Source organism: Belonocnema kinseyi, chromosome 10, assembly GCF_010883055.1.
Source record: "Belonocnema kinseyi isolate 2016_QV_RU_SX_M_011 chromosome 10, B_treatae_v1, whole genome shotgun sequence".
NCBI lineage: Eukaryota > Metazoa > Arthropoda > Insecta > Hymenoptera > Cynipidae > Belonocnema > Belonocnema kinseyi.
The window spans coordinates 35357621-35374778 of NC_046666.1; the positions used below are offsets into that span (position 1 = coordinate 35357621).

At 23.7% G+C, this 17158-nt stretch overlaps 1 protein-coding gene across 1 annotated transcript; it reads right to left on the reverse strand.

Annotated features, from left to right (window-relative positions):
• Window positions 1-1280: 1280 nt before the first annotated feature.
• On the reverse strand, window positions 1281-16575 carry LOC117182110. The gene is made up of 3 exons (XM_033375142.1): window positions 16276-16575; window positions 7099-7221; window positions 1281-1923 (listed from the first exon to the last, which is right to left on the reverse strand). Exons 1-3 carry the CDS (start codon window positions 16434-16436, stop codon window positions 1752-1754), a joined length of 456 nt encoding a protein of 151 aa, XP_033231033.1. The 5' UTR covers window positions 16437-16575; the 3' UTR covers window positions 1281-1751.
• Window positions 16576-17158: the final 583 nt, after the last annotated feature.

Sequence of the window (17158 nt, forward strand, 5' to 3'; positions counted from 1 at the left end):
TTTACTGGAAGAGATATCATAATAATATCTCTTTTTTATATGAGTTAATGTATGTATACATACAAATTCTTATTAGTTTTATAATACATTTTTGTAAAAACGTTGTGCAAAATATAAGTTTTTGTGTGCAGTCCTTCAGGAAATAGTTACTGTGGCTCGCCTTTCTCAGAAAAGCCGCTGAGTCTTACATTTTTGTCCGCGCGGCGTCTCGAGCAAAAACATTAAAACATCTTAGTTTTTCAGCAGCTGGTCCAATTGACGTAAAATTTTATAAAAAACTTATTTGGACCCTTATGAACATTTCATCCACTGGAAGTTTGTTCTAGCTGAAAATTACGCCAATAGACTTTGCGATTGAAAATATTTAAACGATATTTATGAAACTATTAAGAAAAAAATAATTAACTTTTTTTTATACAAATAAATATTAATTTTGATATGACTAACAGTTTCATAATAGTCTAATAAATTATTGTTTCAAGTTTGAAGTCAAAATATTGAAAACTCTCGGATTTAGAAGGAGTTAAATTGAAAAAAACACTGAAAATCGTCGTTTCTCAAAAACCATGCTTTTTGCATTTATTTTGGAAACTACAAAAGTGAAAACTTTTTGCAAGAGGAAAAAAAGATGCGCAATTGAATTTCCTACAAGGATATAGGTTTCAAAACTTAAAATTTTAATTTTTCAAAAAAATGTGTCAGGGGCCAACAAAAAGCTCAAAAATAATTTGATATCCCCTTATATGATGCGGCGGTTCAATTGCATTAATGAAAAGCAAAACAAGAGACGATTGACATGGAATTGAAACACAACAAAATACAAATAACACACAAATACTAACAAAAGCAAAAAAAAAAAGGTGCCGACTCAGGACAGCCTGTTTGGTGCCGACTCAGGATAACTACGAATTTTTACACATTTTATGCTATTACACACACGAAACAAATCCAAATAAAAAATCAACTTTATAAGGCTGAACACAGAAACCACGGCACTTGATCGATTGAACATTTCAAAATATCTACACACCTGTAGCTGTGACACAATACTGGAAGAAAATAGTATTTCGTTTGCTTGAAAAATGTATATCAACCTGTACCTTAACAAAAAGATTAAGCCAATCCACGCGCAATCTTTAAGAAACGCCTGGTTGCCGGAATAACTCACAGTGCCGACATAGGACAACCTTTTCTTTTTTTTAAGTTTTCAATTAAATAAATTCGACTTTTTCATTTCCAATAAATGTGCTGGGTGAAGAAAAACCAAAAATCATTTCAACTATAATATAAAATATGCCATATATTTCCATACCATTTGAATGTTATTCAAAGTTGCTCCAAGAACAACAGCGCAGACGAGATTGCCTGCTAAAGTCGCGTTTTTTTTTTTGCAATAATTATATTTTGCAATCGCTGATACCTCAAATAATTCTACAAACTTTGGTTGTCCAAGGTTCTCTACATTGATTAAATATTAGTGAAGCCGCTCGATGTACTGTCTAAATGAAGAGACGAAACATCAGCCAAGTTTTATACAAGCTTGGCTCATAGAACTTGAAAAAAAAAAAAGAAAAGAAAACGATGTGCCGGTTATTACTATTCGACGACATTCAAGATAACGTTCACCAAATAAATACGGTGTGATCCCTTTGTACATATATTTTTAATCAATTTCTGCTGTTTTTTTGGTGACACGTTTGGAAATAACGTTAACAAAATTCATCGAATATCGCGACTGCGATTGTCTATTTCTATTTTGTGTTCGCATCAACGTGCTGAAGGTAGCTTGAACCAACTTTGATGAAAAGAATGGACGAACCGAGTCCCAAAATTGTGCAGAGTGTTGGATTTGGCGGTGCTACCGAACGCAGTATCGCACAGGCCAAAACCGATCCAAAACTTAGCAAGACAGCTCCCGTTACACTGAGGATAAATAAATATAAATTAATTTTCATTATAACTAGCCGGGACACAGAGCAGAAAAAAAGCACTTTTTTGACAAAAATCGACCGACAGTGCAATTCTTAACGGATTTTGATGTTTTTCTTTTTTTAGAAATTACCGTAAGGCTTCTAGATATAACGAGCAACTGCGGATATTTTATTTCGGTTAAAAAGCAATTTGTTATTTAATAATAAAGTTACAACTTTTTGTTGCTAACTTTTTCCGTGATACCATTTCTTCCAAGACTTTCAAATTCATTAAAAAGGGCCATAAATCAGTGTTATAAATAACTAAAAATAATTTTCAGTGTCTTTCTTCAGGTGTATTTGGCAAGAAATTTCAAGTTGACTCCGCAAAAAAGTCAATCCTGTTAAGGAAAACAATGTTTAAATGTGAATTTGTTTAAAAAATTCACATTTTTTTGGCCAGTATGGAAAATATGATAGCAAGGAGTCTTTGGGAAAGCATTTTAAATTGATTCCGCAAGAAAAATCAAGCCTTTTCACCAAAAAATTGTCAAAATGTGCATTTGTTTATAAAAATTGCTTAAATAATTGGCCATCATTAGCTATTCTTAACATATTGTAAGAAAACATCATTATCTGGGATACTTTACACAAAAGCTATTGGTTAAAATGAACTAAACATTGCGAATTACGAAAAATTCTTTTGTTAATTGATTTGTTTATAACATTATTAACAATTTTAGCTGTTACACTAACCTAGAGTTCTGAACCGATTATTCTGAACCGGTTTAATCGACGAAATAAATTCCCGGTCATTTCCCGGTTTTTTCCCGGTTCGCAAACATTTTTCACGGTCAATAAAATTTAAAAAAAAAAGAACATTAGAACTAAAAAATTTTCACTTGAGGTAATAAAAACTGAGCTGCAAATGAAAGCACTCAAAGTGGAACTGTTAAATTTTAAACTTTTAAAATTGAAATTTAAAAGGTTTTAATTTTAAAATTTTGTATTCAAATGCTCAATAATTTACGCGTATAAAATTGAAGGTACTAGCGTTTTTCAATATAACAAAATATAAATTTACGTTATCATTTGCAATGCTCTAAATTAAAAAATAAATCAATTAACTTTAAAATTTTGAGGAATTTTAAGCTAAAAAATCAAATATTGTAAGATTGAAACATTTTTAACTGAACACTTCTTAAATTAGAAATAAAATTATTTTGTTTTTAAATAGTATAAGCATCCTTAAAAATCTTCAAAATTTTACTTCAAAATCTTGAGAAATCTAGAATTACTCAATTACTCAAATTACTCAAATTTCGCCTACAAATAATCAATGTCCAAATTGTAAAGAAATTTTCTAAAATTTGCAGGATTTTCTGAAAATTGTAGAAAAAATTCAATTCATTTTGACTGATATTTAGAAGTTCTGAAAAAATTTCCAAAATAATTTTAAATTTAAAACAAATTCTAGATTTCTCAAGATTTTGAAGTAAAACTTTGAAGATTTTCGTTTTAAATTAAAAATTTTTTTGGGAAATTTTTTCAGAACTTCTAAATATCAGTCAAAATGAATTGAATTTTTTCTACAATTTTCAGAAAATCCTGCAAATTTCAGAAAATTTCTTTACAATTTGGACATTTATTATTTGTAGGCGAAATTTGAGTAATTTTAAGAGATATGTAGACGTTATGAAAAGATTCAAATTTAATGTAAAACTTGAAATGATAGCCTAATATAAAACAAAATATAGATTTTCGCAGATTTTACACAAAAAACTTAGATTCTTTTCAAGAATTGTGAAATGCTTCAAAAGAATAAAAACATTTTCTTAAGATTCATAGGAAAATTAAAAATAATTTTTCATTTCGAAAAATTATTATATGAGAATATTTTAAAAAAAATTTCAAAGATTTAAACAAAATTTTCAAAAAAGATTCTAGACGATTTTAAGAAAACTTTCTAAAATTTGCATGATAATTTTTAATCTCTTTAAAACTCCTAAATATCTCTTAAAATTACTCAAATTTTTTCGACAAATGTTCAATTGTAAATTATACATCAAAATTTAAAAATTTCACTTACAAATTAAGCATTTTTCAAATTCTACAATTAAAATTGTAAGTTTCAAAGTTTAAAAGATCTTCGAAAATTTAACGATTCCAGGCTTTCTATGCCAAACAATTCAGTTAAAGATTTTTTACTTTTAAATATTTGGTTTCAATTAACTTGTCTTAAATAAAAATTCAAATATTTCTAAACATTGAATAATTAATCTTTTTTTTTAATTAAAAATTTCAAATTGAATGGTCTAAAAATTTAATATATTAGACTGAAAAATATTTTAAATTTAGTAAAATCCTTTAATCAAGAATATATTATTACGAAGTAATTTTTAAGTTGAAAATAGTTTATAAACTTACAGTCACACCTTCACATTTGTTTAATGACTAAGACTTTACTATAGTAACCGTTTAAATTTTAACGTTAAAATGTGAAAATTCTTAAATTTTGAACTGTTTTAAAATCGTTTTTATTCACTTTTTATTACTTAAAGTACAGATAAATTGCAACAAAAATTATTTATTTATCAAATAAAAATGTTTTTTATCTAAAATTTTCAACATCAAAGGCTTTTATTTTTTGTTTGTTCAAGTTTTTAAGAAAGCATTTAAAAATTCTTTAAATTAAAAATATCAGCTTTAAAATAAAAATTTCAAATCGAAAATTTTGAAATAATAATAATAGCATAATTGACAGATTTTTCTTCTACAAATTTTTTAAATTCCTGGTAAAAACAATGCACTGTCATTTCCCGGCTTTTTCCGGTTTTGAAAAATTCCCGGTCCAGCGGCCACCCTGATTCTTTCAATAATAAAATAATAATAATTCTAAAATGACCAAAATTATTAAAATAATAAAAACTTGAATTTTACTGTGATCAGAATTAAATTCCCGATTTTTTAATCAATTTCCAGGTCATTTCCAGGTTTCCCGGTTCAGTCGTCACCCTGCCAGAACATTTTTTTTTTATGCAAAATTATTTTTTAACTGAAAATTTAACTATTCCATTTTTGTTGTTAAAAATTTTTCTTTTTTGATAGAAATTTAATTTTCTTGGTTGAAAATTCATCTCTTTGGTTACAAATTTTACTATTTTAGTTAAAAATTCGTTTATCTTTTTTTTTTTAATTCAACTATTGATTTGAAAAATTAATTTCTTTGCTCACAAATTTATCTATTTTTTTTATAATTCTTTTTTTTTTTGTTGAAAATTAATTTGTTTTAACAGAAAATTTAACTATTCCATATTTTTGTTTTAATATTTGTCTTTTTTTTCCTTAAAAATTCGGCTATTTCATTTAAAATTTCTGTGTTTTCTTGAAACGCTGTCTTTTGTCATGGAATATTTATATTCTTAATATTTTTGGTTCAAAATTCCACTATTAGGTTAAAGTTAAATTAAAAATTAAAAATTTGGTTAAAAATGCATCTATTTTGATCAAAATGAATATTTTTCATTGAAGAATCATTAATTTAGTTAAAAATTAATATCTTTGCTTAAAAATGTACATCTTTTCTTGATAATTCTTTTTTTTTGTTGAATATGTTTTTTTTTTTTAACTGAAAATGTAACTATCTATGTTTGGTTCAATATTTATCTTTTTCCTTAAAAAATCAGGTATTTTGATATAAAATGTCTGTATTTTGTTGAAAAGTTGTCTTTTGTAATGAAATATTAATATTCTTAGCATTTCTGGTTGAAAGTTCCACTATTACGTTAAAGTTCCATTAAAATTAAAATTTGATAAAAAATGTATCTATTTTGTTAAAAATCAATCTTTTTTGGTTAAGGAATAATTATTTTAGTTAAAAATTAATATCTTAGCCTAAAAAATGTACATATTTTTTTGATCATTCTTTTTTTTTTGTTCTTGTTGAATATGAATTTTTTAACTGAAAATTAAACTATTCCACGTTTGGTTTATTATTTACCTTTTTTCCTTCAAAATTCAGCTATTTAATTAAAAATTTTTGTATTTTGATTCGACAAAATAGTAAAATCCTCAACCGAACCCGTGTAATTTTAATAAAACAGTTGAATTTTCAACAAAAAGCATTTTCAAGAAAATAATTAAATTTGTAACCAAAGAGATTAATTTTCATCTAAACTGATGACTCTTGAACAAAAAAAAAGACAAATTTTCAAACAAAAACCTTCATTTTCAACTCAAAAAATTAGTTGGTGGTACCCTTTTGAAAAATTTAAATTTGAAATCGCCTACTGATATTTGAATTTTCAATTGAATTGTTTATTTATTTCATTCGAAATGCGAAACTGAAAAAATTTACTTTTTTTAAAAAGGGCCATTCGATTATTTTAATTTTCACCTTAAATGAGGCAAAATTTACTTTATTTAATTTATTTATTCAGTAAATTTAAATTTACTTTTAGGCAAATTCTTACATATATTAATTACTAAACTCCATTTTTTTAAATAAGAGCCCCACCGATTGTTTTAATTTTCATCATTGAATGTTCGCAGGATAGCACGGAAAAATAATGATTTAAAAAAAATTAAACACAAATTTAAATATTCACAATAATAATAATTATTATTTATACATATATATACATACTTGTATTTTTTATTTTATAATAATGAATGTTCAATATTTACTATATCCTCTTAGAAAAAAGGTTTGCATTTCAAATACAAAAATTGATTTTTTTTTCAAAAAGGATCCCATCGATAATTTTTATTCTTATCTTAAAATATTTTTATGAAAGCAGCGAATAATAATCGAAAACAAATTTGAGACAACATACAGTATATTTTTAAGGCAATTTGTAAATTTCAAACTAATTAAGTCCAAAAATCGAATTTTTCTCAAAAGGTCTCGATTATTTAAATTTTTCTCTTAAAATATTCGCAAGTTGTAAAAAAAACATAATTAATTTAAAAGTTTCATGAAAAAAAATTCAGGCAATATTTACCATATCTTTTTGGGCATATTTGTGCATTTTATATCAATTAACTAGAAAAATCAAATTTTTCAAAAAGGGCCTCAAAAATTATTTTAATTTCCAAATTTTAGGGGGATGGCAGAAGACCATAATCGAACCAAAAAAAAGTTCCATAAAGAAAAAAAAATGAAATAAAACTGATTTTTGAAACTCACCTGTAACAAATTCTCGGACAATTTTCGGCATTTTTCAAGTGTTCTCTAGTGTAAATGTATGTGCCAGTTCCAACGAGAGTGGCAATAAGCAGAGCATTTGTCACGTCCCATTTTGGCGATATTCTGTGATAATAAAATTTTGAATTTTTATTAGGGAGAATAATATATCACATAAAACCTTATTATAATATTAATTGTTATTATAAATTATAGAGTGATTGCCAAAAAGTTGACTAGTTTTGACCACAGGATTTTCGAAAACAAAAATCTATTAAAAATATTTTAAAATATGGGAAAAATAACGACAGGCATGACAGTCCCTGTGGGACAAAATATAAGGACCAAACGATACTTTTTCAGGGTGATCACTATTTTAAAAATTTTTGTCTCCGGTTCTCCCGATAAATATTCTTCATTTCTCTCGCTTTGTACCAAAATTAACTCTCTTTGTGAAACCCGCAGCTTTTTCACATATATTATCAATTGCGGAAAACAATAAATATCAGCAAACGTTTTTGTAAAAAATTAATTGACTTTAAGTCATATAATAAGAAGGATAAGGAAATGTTTATGTGTATTAAAGGAAAATACGGTGATGCGTTTTATTAATGAAAATATGAAAATTTAAAAATCTATTGTTAACCCTTTAACGGCCACTGTTGCAACCGAGAAAATAGTAAAAATTAAAATATTTTTCTGCAAAAATCGATTAGAAAACGATCATACATTGTTCCTAAATTTTTCAGAATTTTTATTTAACGTTAAAGAGTTGAATCAATTTTTTAATATAAGGTTTCAAATATTTTTGAAACAATATTTAATAATTTCAAATAGCAAGCGTCTGAAATTTGAAAAAAAAATAGAACGATTTGAACAATTTATTAAGAAAAAGGAGTTGAATTTTATACTTTCAAAGTCGAAGTGCTAAAAATTAAACTATTTTAATTTGATTTAGAGAATCACAAAACTAGCATGATTGTATATTGAAATATCGAAAATATGACAATGTCAAAACGTTAAAAATGGAATATTTTAAAAATAAAATTTTTAAAATCGGATCATTTAAAATTCAGAGGAATTGTATTCTTTATAATTAAAAGCGTGTAAAATTTAATATTGAAAACTAAATGAAATCTTTCAAAGGAAAAGCTTCTGAAATTCTAGATTTTTAAATTGCCATTACATAATAAAAGTAAAAGTTAACATGGAAACTGATTAGACAACTTTTTCTAAAATGAAAAATTAATTCAATTTTTCTTTAAAAAAAAACCTTTCGAAATAGATAGTAATTTGAAATGGGAAACGTTAAAAATGAAAAAATGTCTACTCGCGAACGTTGAAACTTAAAAGAACACAAACTTCATTTAAGACTGAAAAAAATTTTAGTCACCAAACATTGTGATAAAAGAACTTTTTTATACTATACCCCTTTAAAATCTCAATTATTTGAAGTAAATTTAGATCGCTTAAAAATTAATAATTTTTAAATTGCTAATGCTAATTAAAACTGCTAATTAAATGGCTAATTAAAACCAGTGAAAGGAAAAAAATAAAAATTCAGAGCTCTGAAATTTTAACCGCTTAAAATTATCGAAATTGTCCATTTACTGATGTCTCAATTTCAGATAGTTTAATTTCATCGATTTTTATTTTAAACTTAATTGATAATTTTTTTACTTCAAATCTTCTTTTAGAATTAATATTCATTCTAAAAAGTTTAGAATATAAAATATTTTAAAATAGGAAATGACTTATTTGTTTAAATCTTCAACTAAAAATCGGGAAATTTTAAGATTTTACATTGAAAATTAAAAATTAAGATAAAGAATACAAGACAATATTGCCATGATATGATTTCTATTTTCGAAATTGTACAGTTTTAGGCTTTTAAATTCGAAATTGCTTTATACTGATATCTAAAATTATTAAAATGAAAACTGACATCAAGGCTTTTAATATTAAATTTTTAAATATATATTTTCAAAATGGTCCTAAAATTTTGAATATTTAAATTTGAAACCACAGAATTCTTACATTTTTAATTTTAAATCTCCTAAAATTAATTTAAGAAAAAACTTTTGTTTCAAGGCCTCAAAGATTAAACTGTTTTAGAATTACACATTCAAAATATAATTGTAAATTAAAATTATAGAAAATTTAAATACGATGAATATATTATTAATAAGCATCATATCATATAATATAAAGTGACAATTTAAAAGGACAGGATAAATTTTTTTACGAAAAGATGTGATTTTGTCAAATCAAAAGTCACTGTCATTTTCACCATTACAAATTATTATATATTATAAAAACTTCGAAAATTATATACTTTCTAGTTGAGAACTTTCAATAATTACAAAATGCGTGAATAGGGTAATTTTTCGGGCTCAAAGGATAAAAAATTCTAGATAAATTCAGAAGATTTCGGAATAATTCAATTTACATTCATAAGAATTCAAACAAATTGGAAAACATTTTTGAAATTCAAAAGAGTCCATTGATTTCCGTAAAACTCGAATGAGTTTAGAGGAATTTATTATAAAAAAGAATTCAATGAAATTTATAAAAATTCAAGATGAATTACAACAACAAAAACCAACTTAATTTTAAACCATTTTAAAATATGAAAAAACTTAACTGAATTCAGTAACTTTGAAATAAGCTTAGAAAAATTCAAAAGAACTCAGGTGAATTGGAACAATGATAAGATTCGAAAAAATTTGATTGATTACAATAAATTTTGAGTGAATTTAGAGAAATTTAAAAGAAATGAGAAGAATTAGATGAAATTTACGACAACAAAAATCAACCTGAATTTAAAAAGCACTAAAGTGAATTGAAGAAAATTCAAAAATGTGAAAAAATTATTTGAATTGGGTAGAATTCTCGAAATCTTCGAAACCCTACGACATCCCTCATGTCTGGTGAAAAATTCTTTGAAATCCATTAAAATATTAAAATGATTAAAACCCTTTAAAATTGTTTAAATATGTTGAAAGTGCCTTGGAATGTTTAAAATATCCTAAAATATGTCAGTCTTTGAAAGCCTTCAAACTACTGAAATAAATTTTTTTTTAATCTTTTGAACCCCTTTGAATCTTGTTAAAGCCCTTGAAATTTTAAAGCACATTAAATTACTGAAATCAATAAAAAGAATTCTTTTTAATCATTTAAAATAATCAAAATAATTTTAAATCCTTTACAATCATCTGAAAATTTTCAAACCTCTTGAAAATGCCATGGAATTTGAAAAAAAAATACATAAAAATATTTTTAATCTTTTAATCATAAATTCGAGAGAATTCCAAAGAATTCAGGGTGAATTCCAAATCTCTTCAAATAATTAAAACCTTACAAAATACCTCAATTCTCATAAATAAATTATTAAAAATGCACTAAAATATTATGAAAATCCCTGATATTCTATGATAATATTATCTGAAATCATGGAAAATGTATTAAAATACATTAAGAGTTTTAAAACCCCTTGAAATCCTCGGAAATCTTTTAACTTTTTTTTAAGCCTCATACGTGTTTTTTAGAATCAGGGAAAGAAAAAAAATCCCGTCATTTCACGGTTAACAAAACCTTTTTTAAGAATAATGAAATCAAAAACTTCGAACTCTTAAAGAACACTTTTCAGTTGAACAATTTTAAATTAATGCATAATTTAAAATGTTATAAATTACAAAAACTCAGATTCAGTTTCAAAAATATAAAGTCACCATCCAAATATAAATAAAAATATATTCTCTAAGTCATTTGTTGAAAATAACAAAACAAACAAAATTCGTTTCGCCAGAAATCTCAAGAAAATTTATTAATTTTACACTTTCAAACTCCTTAGAAATCTTTCAAATTTATTTCAAACACTTCAAAAATCTAAATTTTATTTTTTTAATTTGAAATCTATTTTAAATAGCTTTTGGTTTTTTTTTAAATTCTAAATATCTTTTAAATTGATTCGAATTTTTTCTAAAAAAAAAGCCTGCAAAGTTAAAAAAAATTGCTTACAAGCTTCCAGATTCATTCTTGACAAAGATGGAACTCTTTTGAAATCTGTTTAAATATTTCCGTAAAATTAGTTTTTAAAAATAAAAAATCGTTTTCAATTTTCTTAGAAATCTTAATCATTTTGATTTCTTTTTAAATAGTTCAGAATAAAACATAATAATGAAGATATTAAAATTATTTTATAATCTTTAAATTATGTTTTTATTTATAAATTAAATTAAATTACGTTTATAATGAAATTATAATGTTTTTATAATAAACTATATCAATTTTAAATAAAAATATAAAAAATTAGATATAAATATTAAAATTATTTTATTCTTATAATACCTTTCACAATCTTGAAATACTTCTAAATATTTTTTACAATTCTAAAAAAATATAGATTTTGTTTTAAACTATATGAAATAACTTCAGGTTTTAAATTAATTTTGAATCTTTACAAAATGTTTAAATATTTCAAAATATTGCACGAATTTTTCTAAATTAATAAGTGTCCAACAGTTATTTATTCATAATAATTCAACAATTGCACTTTAAAATGAATCACTTTAAAAATAGAACAATTAAAATTGTAGCGTTTAAAGTATAAAGGTAACTCTCTGAAAATGTTAAAGATTTAAGGCTTTCTATTTAAAACCATTCACTTTTAATTTCAGCTTTGAATATTTGATTTATAATTATTTATTTTGAATGAAGAGCCAAATATTGCTTAATATTAATTTTTTGCATTAATAATAAGTCAAATAAATTAATGGGTTAAAAATTGAATATTTTATGGCTGAAACAATATTTGATTAGAATTTGAAACTTAAGAAAAGTATTTAATGATTATTCGATTAATTTAGAATTGTTACAAAATTTTTAATAGTTTATAAAGTTTCAATTGGATGCTTACATTTGTTTAAACTTACGGATTTAGAATCAACTGTTGTTATTATTTATTAAAGACGAATTTTCAACTAAACAAGAATCATTTTTCTACCAAAAAATGAATAGATAAATTTGCAGTAAAAAATGAATTTTAAAATAAATGATGAAATATATTACTAGATTAGTTAAATTTTCAGTTCAAAATATATTTAAAGCGTTTGAATATCTTTTAAACTTACTCAATTTTTTAAAAATTAATACTTGTTCCATTGTTCAACAGATTAATTTTTAAATCGAAAAGTCAAATGTTAACCAAGAAAGATTTTAAACTCAAAAGAGAAAAATGTTATCCAAAATGTGGAATTTTCATGGCAAAAAGCCGAATTTTCGAACCTAAACTATGAATTTTCAAGATTTTTCTTCCAGAAATGACAATTTTTCAACAAAATTATGAATGTTCAACCATAAAAATTAATTTTTAACAAAATAATTTAACATTCAACCAATTAGTTTAATTTCCTGAAAAAAATGATTAAAAATTAAATTAATTGAAAACTTGTTGAATTCAACCAAAAAGAAGAATTCTTAACTAAGATGGATTTTGAAATCAAGAGAAAAATATTATAACAAAATTTTAAGAATTTTTCAAACAAACGATCAATTTGTAGCCAAGAATATTACATTTCTACCAAAAAGGATGAATTTTCAACTAAAAAAGATTAAGTTATAACCAAAAATAGAATATTAAATTTTTCAGTTAAATATACAAAAACTTTAAAAATATGAATAAATAAAATATATAATATACATATAAAAATAAATAAATAAACTTTATAAAAATATTCCCAAAAAAACGAAAAATTCATTCATTTTCAATGTTCGTAGGAATCTTAATAAACTTGTTTATTCTTCCAAACATTTTAATTATTTGTATAAACCGTAAAATACATATTTCCATTTTCTATTAAATCTTTGGAAATCTTTTCAAGTTTTCAATTATTTTGCAATAATTTAAAAACTGTTTAATATCTCTTAAGCTTAATCGATTTTTTCGGAATTAATAATTGTTCAGTTGATCAACGGGTGAATTTTTAATGAAAAAAGAAAGATTTTTAAATCGAAAAGATTAATTTTCAATTATATTCTTCTGAAAAAGACAAATTTTTAACCAAATAAATTAATACTTTTAATTAAAATATTTTTAAAAAATGGTTAAATCTTCAACCAAGAGATGCATTTTTACTTAAAATGATGAACCTTCAACGAAAAACATGAATTTAAAAAAAGAGAGTTTAAAATTTAATTCGTTAATTGAATTTTAAACTAAAATGATAAATTTTCATTTGGAATAGTTGAATTTTCAACTAAAAAAGATGACTTTTCATCCAAAAATTGAACGGTTCAATTGGAAAAATTAATTCTCAACCAAAGACGTGAATGTTCAACTAAAATTATGGAATATTTTACTAGATTAGATCAATTATTATTATTTTTTTTAATTTTAAGAAAAAAAATCAGGAATTTTCAACCAAATAGTTAAATTTTCAAATGGAATAGTTTGAATATCTTATAAACTTACTCGATTTTTTCTAAATTAATAATTGTTCCATTGTTCAACAGATTAATTTTTAAATCAAAATCTCAAATTTTAACCCAGAAAGATTTTAAACTGAAAAGAGAAAAATTTTATCAAAAATGTGGAATTTTCATGCAAAAAGCCGAATTTTCGAACCGAAACTATGAATTTTCAAAATTTTTCTTACAGAAATGACGAATTTTTAACAAAATGATGAACATTCAACCATAAAAATTAATTTTTAACAAAATAGTTTAACTTTCAACCATATAGGTAAATTTCCCAATAAAAATTATTCACTTAAATATGCAAAAACTTTAAAAATATAAATAAAATATTAAAAAATATATAATAGACATTTAAAAAAATTTATCAAAATATTTTTTTAAAAACAACAAGAAAAAACGAAAAATTCATTCATTTTCAATTTTCCTAGAAATCTTAAAAAACTTTTCTATTCTTTCAAAACATTTTAATTTTTCGTATAAACCGTAAAAAAATTTCATTTTCTTTTAAATCTTTGGAAATCTTTTGAAGTTTAAATTTTTTTCAATATTTTAAATACCTTTTAACATTTCTTAAGCTTAATTTTTGAACAAAAAAGACGAATTTTCAAACCAACAAAATTTTTCAGTCAACAGAAAAAAATTTGGAATTTGTATGCAAAAAGAAAGATTTTTAAATCGAAAAGATTAAATATCAATTATATTCTTCTGGAAAAGACGAATTTTTTACTAAATAAATTAAAACTTACAGTTAAACAAATTTTTTTAACAAAACTGAACTTTCAATTAAAATTTTCAACAAAATTGTTAAATCTTCAACCAAAAAAATGCATTTTCACTCAAAATGACGAATTTTCAACGAAAAACATGAATTAAAAAAAAAAGAGTTTAAGTTTCATCTCGTTAATTAAATTGTAAACTGAAATTATAAATTTTAATCTGGAATAGTTGATTTTTCAACCAAGAATATTAATTTAAAAAAACAGATCAATTTTCAATAAAAAAAGATGACTTTTCAACCAAAAATTAAATGGTCCAATTGGAAAAATTAATTCTCAACCAAAGAGGTGAATGTTCAACTAAAATTATGGAATATTTTAGAAGATTAGTTAAAATATTAATTTTAAAAAATCAATTTTTAAGAACAAAAAAAACAGGAGTTTTCAGCCAAATAGTTAAATTTTCAAATGGAATAGTTCATCTTTCAGTAAGAAAAATTTAAAAATGTATATTTTACCTTTCACAAAGTATGTAGTTGAATTTCAAAACAAAAAAAATTAATTCTTAACGACAAATGAAATAGTGGATATTGCAACCAAAAAAGCACAAATTTTTAACTAAAAATACGAACTTTCAATAAAAAATTGAATAGTTAAATTTTCAACCAGAGATGAATTAGATCAACTAAATTACTAAAATGATAGAAGATTCTACTATATTAAATAAATTTTTCGTTATTAAAATTAATTTTCAACAACAAAAAAAAGGATTTTTAATAAAATAGTTAAATTTTCAACTGGGACCTTTGATCTTTCAGTTAAAAGAATTTATTTTCAACCAAAAAGAAAGAATATTTTACAAAACAATTACATTCCTAACTAAAAACATTTTTTATTAAAAATTTTTATTTAAAACATTTTGTTTCCAACGAAAAATGTAATAATTGAATTCAATAAAGAAGATTTTTTAACTAAGATACATTTTCCAATCAACAGAGAGAGAAATTTAACCAAACAGTTGAATTTTCAAGCAAAAGATAAATTTATAAAATCAAGAAGATTAATTTTCTATCAAAAAGGATGAATTTTCAATAAAACAGTTAAATTTAAAACTAAATGTTCCCGAAAATTTCGACTTTCTACTATAAAAATAATATGAAAATATGAATGAAAAAACATTAATTTTTAACAAAAATATATCATTTTCCACCGAAGAGGTTACATTTTCAACTAAAGAGGTGAATTATCAGTTAAAATTATTAATATTCAACAAAAAAATTAATTTTTAACAAAATAGTGAAATTTTTAAATGTAATAGTTACTCATTTGGTTAAAAAATTCATTTTTAAACAAACTGATTGATTCTCAACGAAAAATGATTTCAATAAAAAAAAGACATTTATTTCGAATGAAAAACAGTTGAATTCAACAAAAAAGGATTTTTAACTAACAAAAAAAATGCAACCAAATTGTTGAATTTTCAATTTAGAAATATTAATTTTCAACTAAAAAAGAATGGTTAAATAAAAAAATAAATATGAATATATAATATAAATAATATTCCCAATCGAAAAAAACAACGAAATTTCAAAAAAGTAGTAAGCTCCAGTAACATAAAACTACTTTTAGAAATAAAAAAATTTCCAGGTGTGGAACGAAGGAATTAAAAAAATTGAGAAAATACGTGAGTAGATACTTAATTTTAAAAGGCGTTCCCCACGCGGCCAAATAAAATGTTCAAAGTTTTCAGAATTCTTTTAATTTTTTACAAATTATATCCGAATTATTTTATTATATTCCAAATTAGTATTAACAATCTTATTATTAAATCGATGACACCAAATAAAATAATTCATGATCCTCGGCATATTTTTCCCGGGTAAAAGACCGTCCAGATTACGTAATAACAGATAAATTTTGGAAAAATAGAGCAAAGAGAAACGGAAAAGGTTAAAGTTGGGCAAGAAAGATATAATGATGAATTTACCTGGAAGCAAGGCTGGGATTCATGACACTCACGGACATCGCAGTATGCGAAGCGGCACCGACGACCGGGACATAAAATTTGACGAGGTTACATTTTGTTAATGGTTTGAGACCGAGTTTCGTCAGGATCGAACCTTCGGCCGGTTTTCCGTTGCTTGACATCTTTTTTGATATTGCACTTGTCTCTGGTTAATCACAAATTTCCGGAATTTATGTTTTTAAGAGAAGAACCTGAAGATGTCGGATTTTTGGCTCAGGCTTCGTCCTCGAGATCTAGGGTCCAGGAGTCCGCGAATTCTTGAGAAAAAATGTCATTTCTAAAAATGTATCTATCGAAGCGACATTTCTTAGTCTGTTTGACTAAAGCGTGTACTATTATACTCTGTCGATAAGTATGTGAGTAAGGCAACTTTCTATCTTATCGGCATACTTAAAAAATTTTGTTGTGAAATAAGAGTATACACAAAGATATTATTTTGGTATACACAAATAATTCACTATTCTGATCGTAAAATTTTTTTAATTCTGAAAAATAAAAAAATTTTAAAAATCTTTCGAAATTTTAGAAAATCATTTGACATATTTTGTAATGTTTTAAAAATATTCTCTTAAAATTAAATTTTTTAACCAAAAAATCATGAAAATTTTTCCCAGAAATCTTGAAAAATATTTTTTTTTTCTCAATTTGTTTAATTTTTAATTTAATCTAATATAAAAAGAAGTGTCCATAAAAATAATTCACTATTCTTATTGTATTTTTTTTTCTAATTTCGGAAAATTAAAAAATCGAAAACTTCGCTTTCGAAATTTTATACAATAATTTCAAATGTTTTTAAAATATTCTCCCAAAACTATTTGTTTTACGCTAAAAAATCATGAAAAGT

What these genes read in the sequence shown, in the direction of transcription:
- LOC117182110 (XM_033375142.1), bottom strand. Translation starts at nt 16,436, where the DNA reads ATGTCAAGCAACGGAAAACCGGCCGAAGGTTCGATCCTGACGAAACTC. An exon ending in AATCCCAGCCTTGCTTCCAG is followed by an intron (nt 7,222 to 16,275) that starts GTAAATTCATCA and finishes TTATTATCACAG; the next exon opens with AATATCGCCAAAATGGGACG. An exon ending in TGTCCGAGAATTTGTTACAG is followed by an intron (nt 1,924 to 7,098) that starts GTGAGTTTCAAA and finishes ATTTATCCTCAG; the next exon opens with TGTAACGGGAGCTGTCTTGC.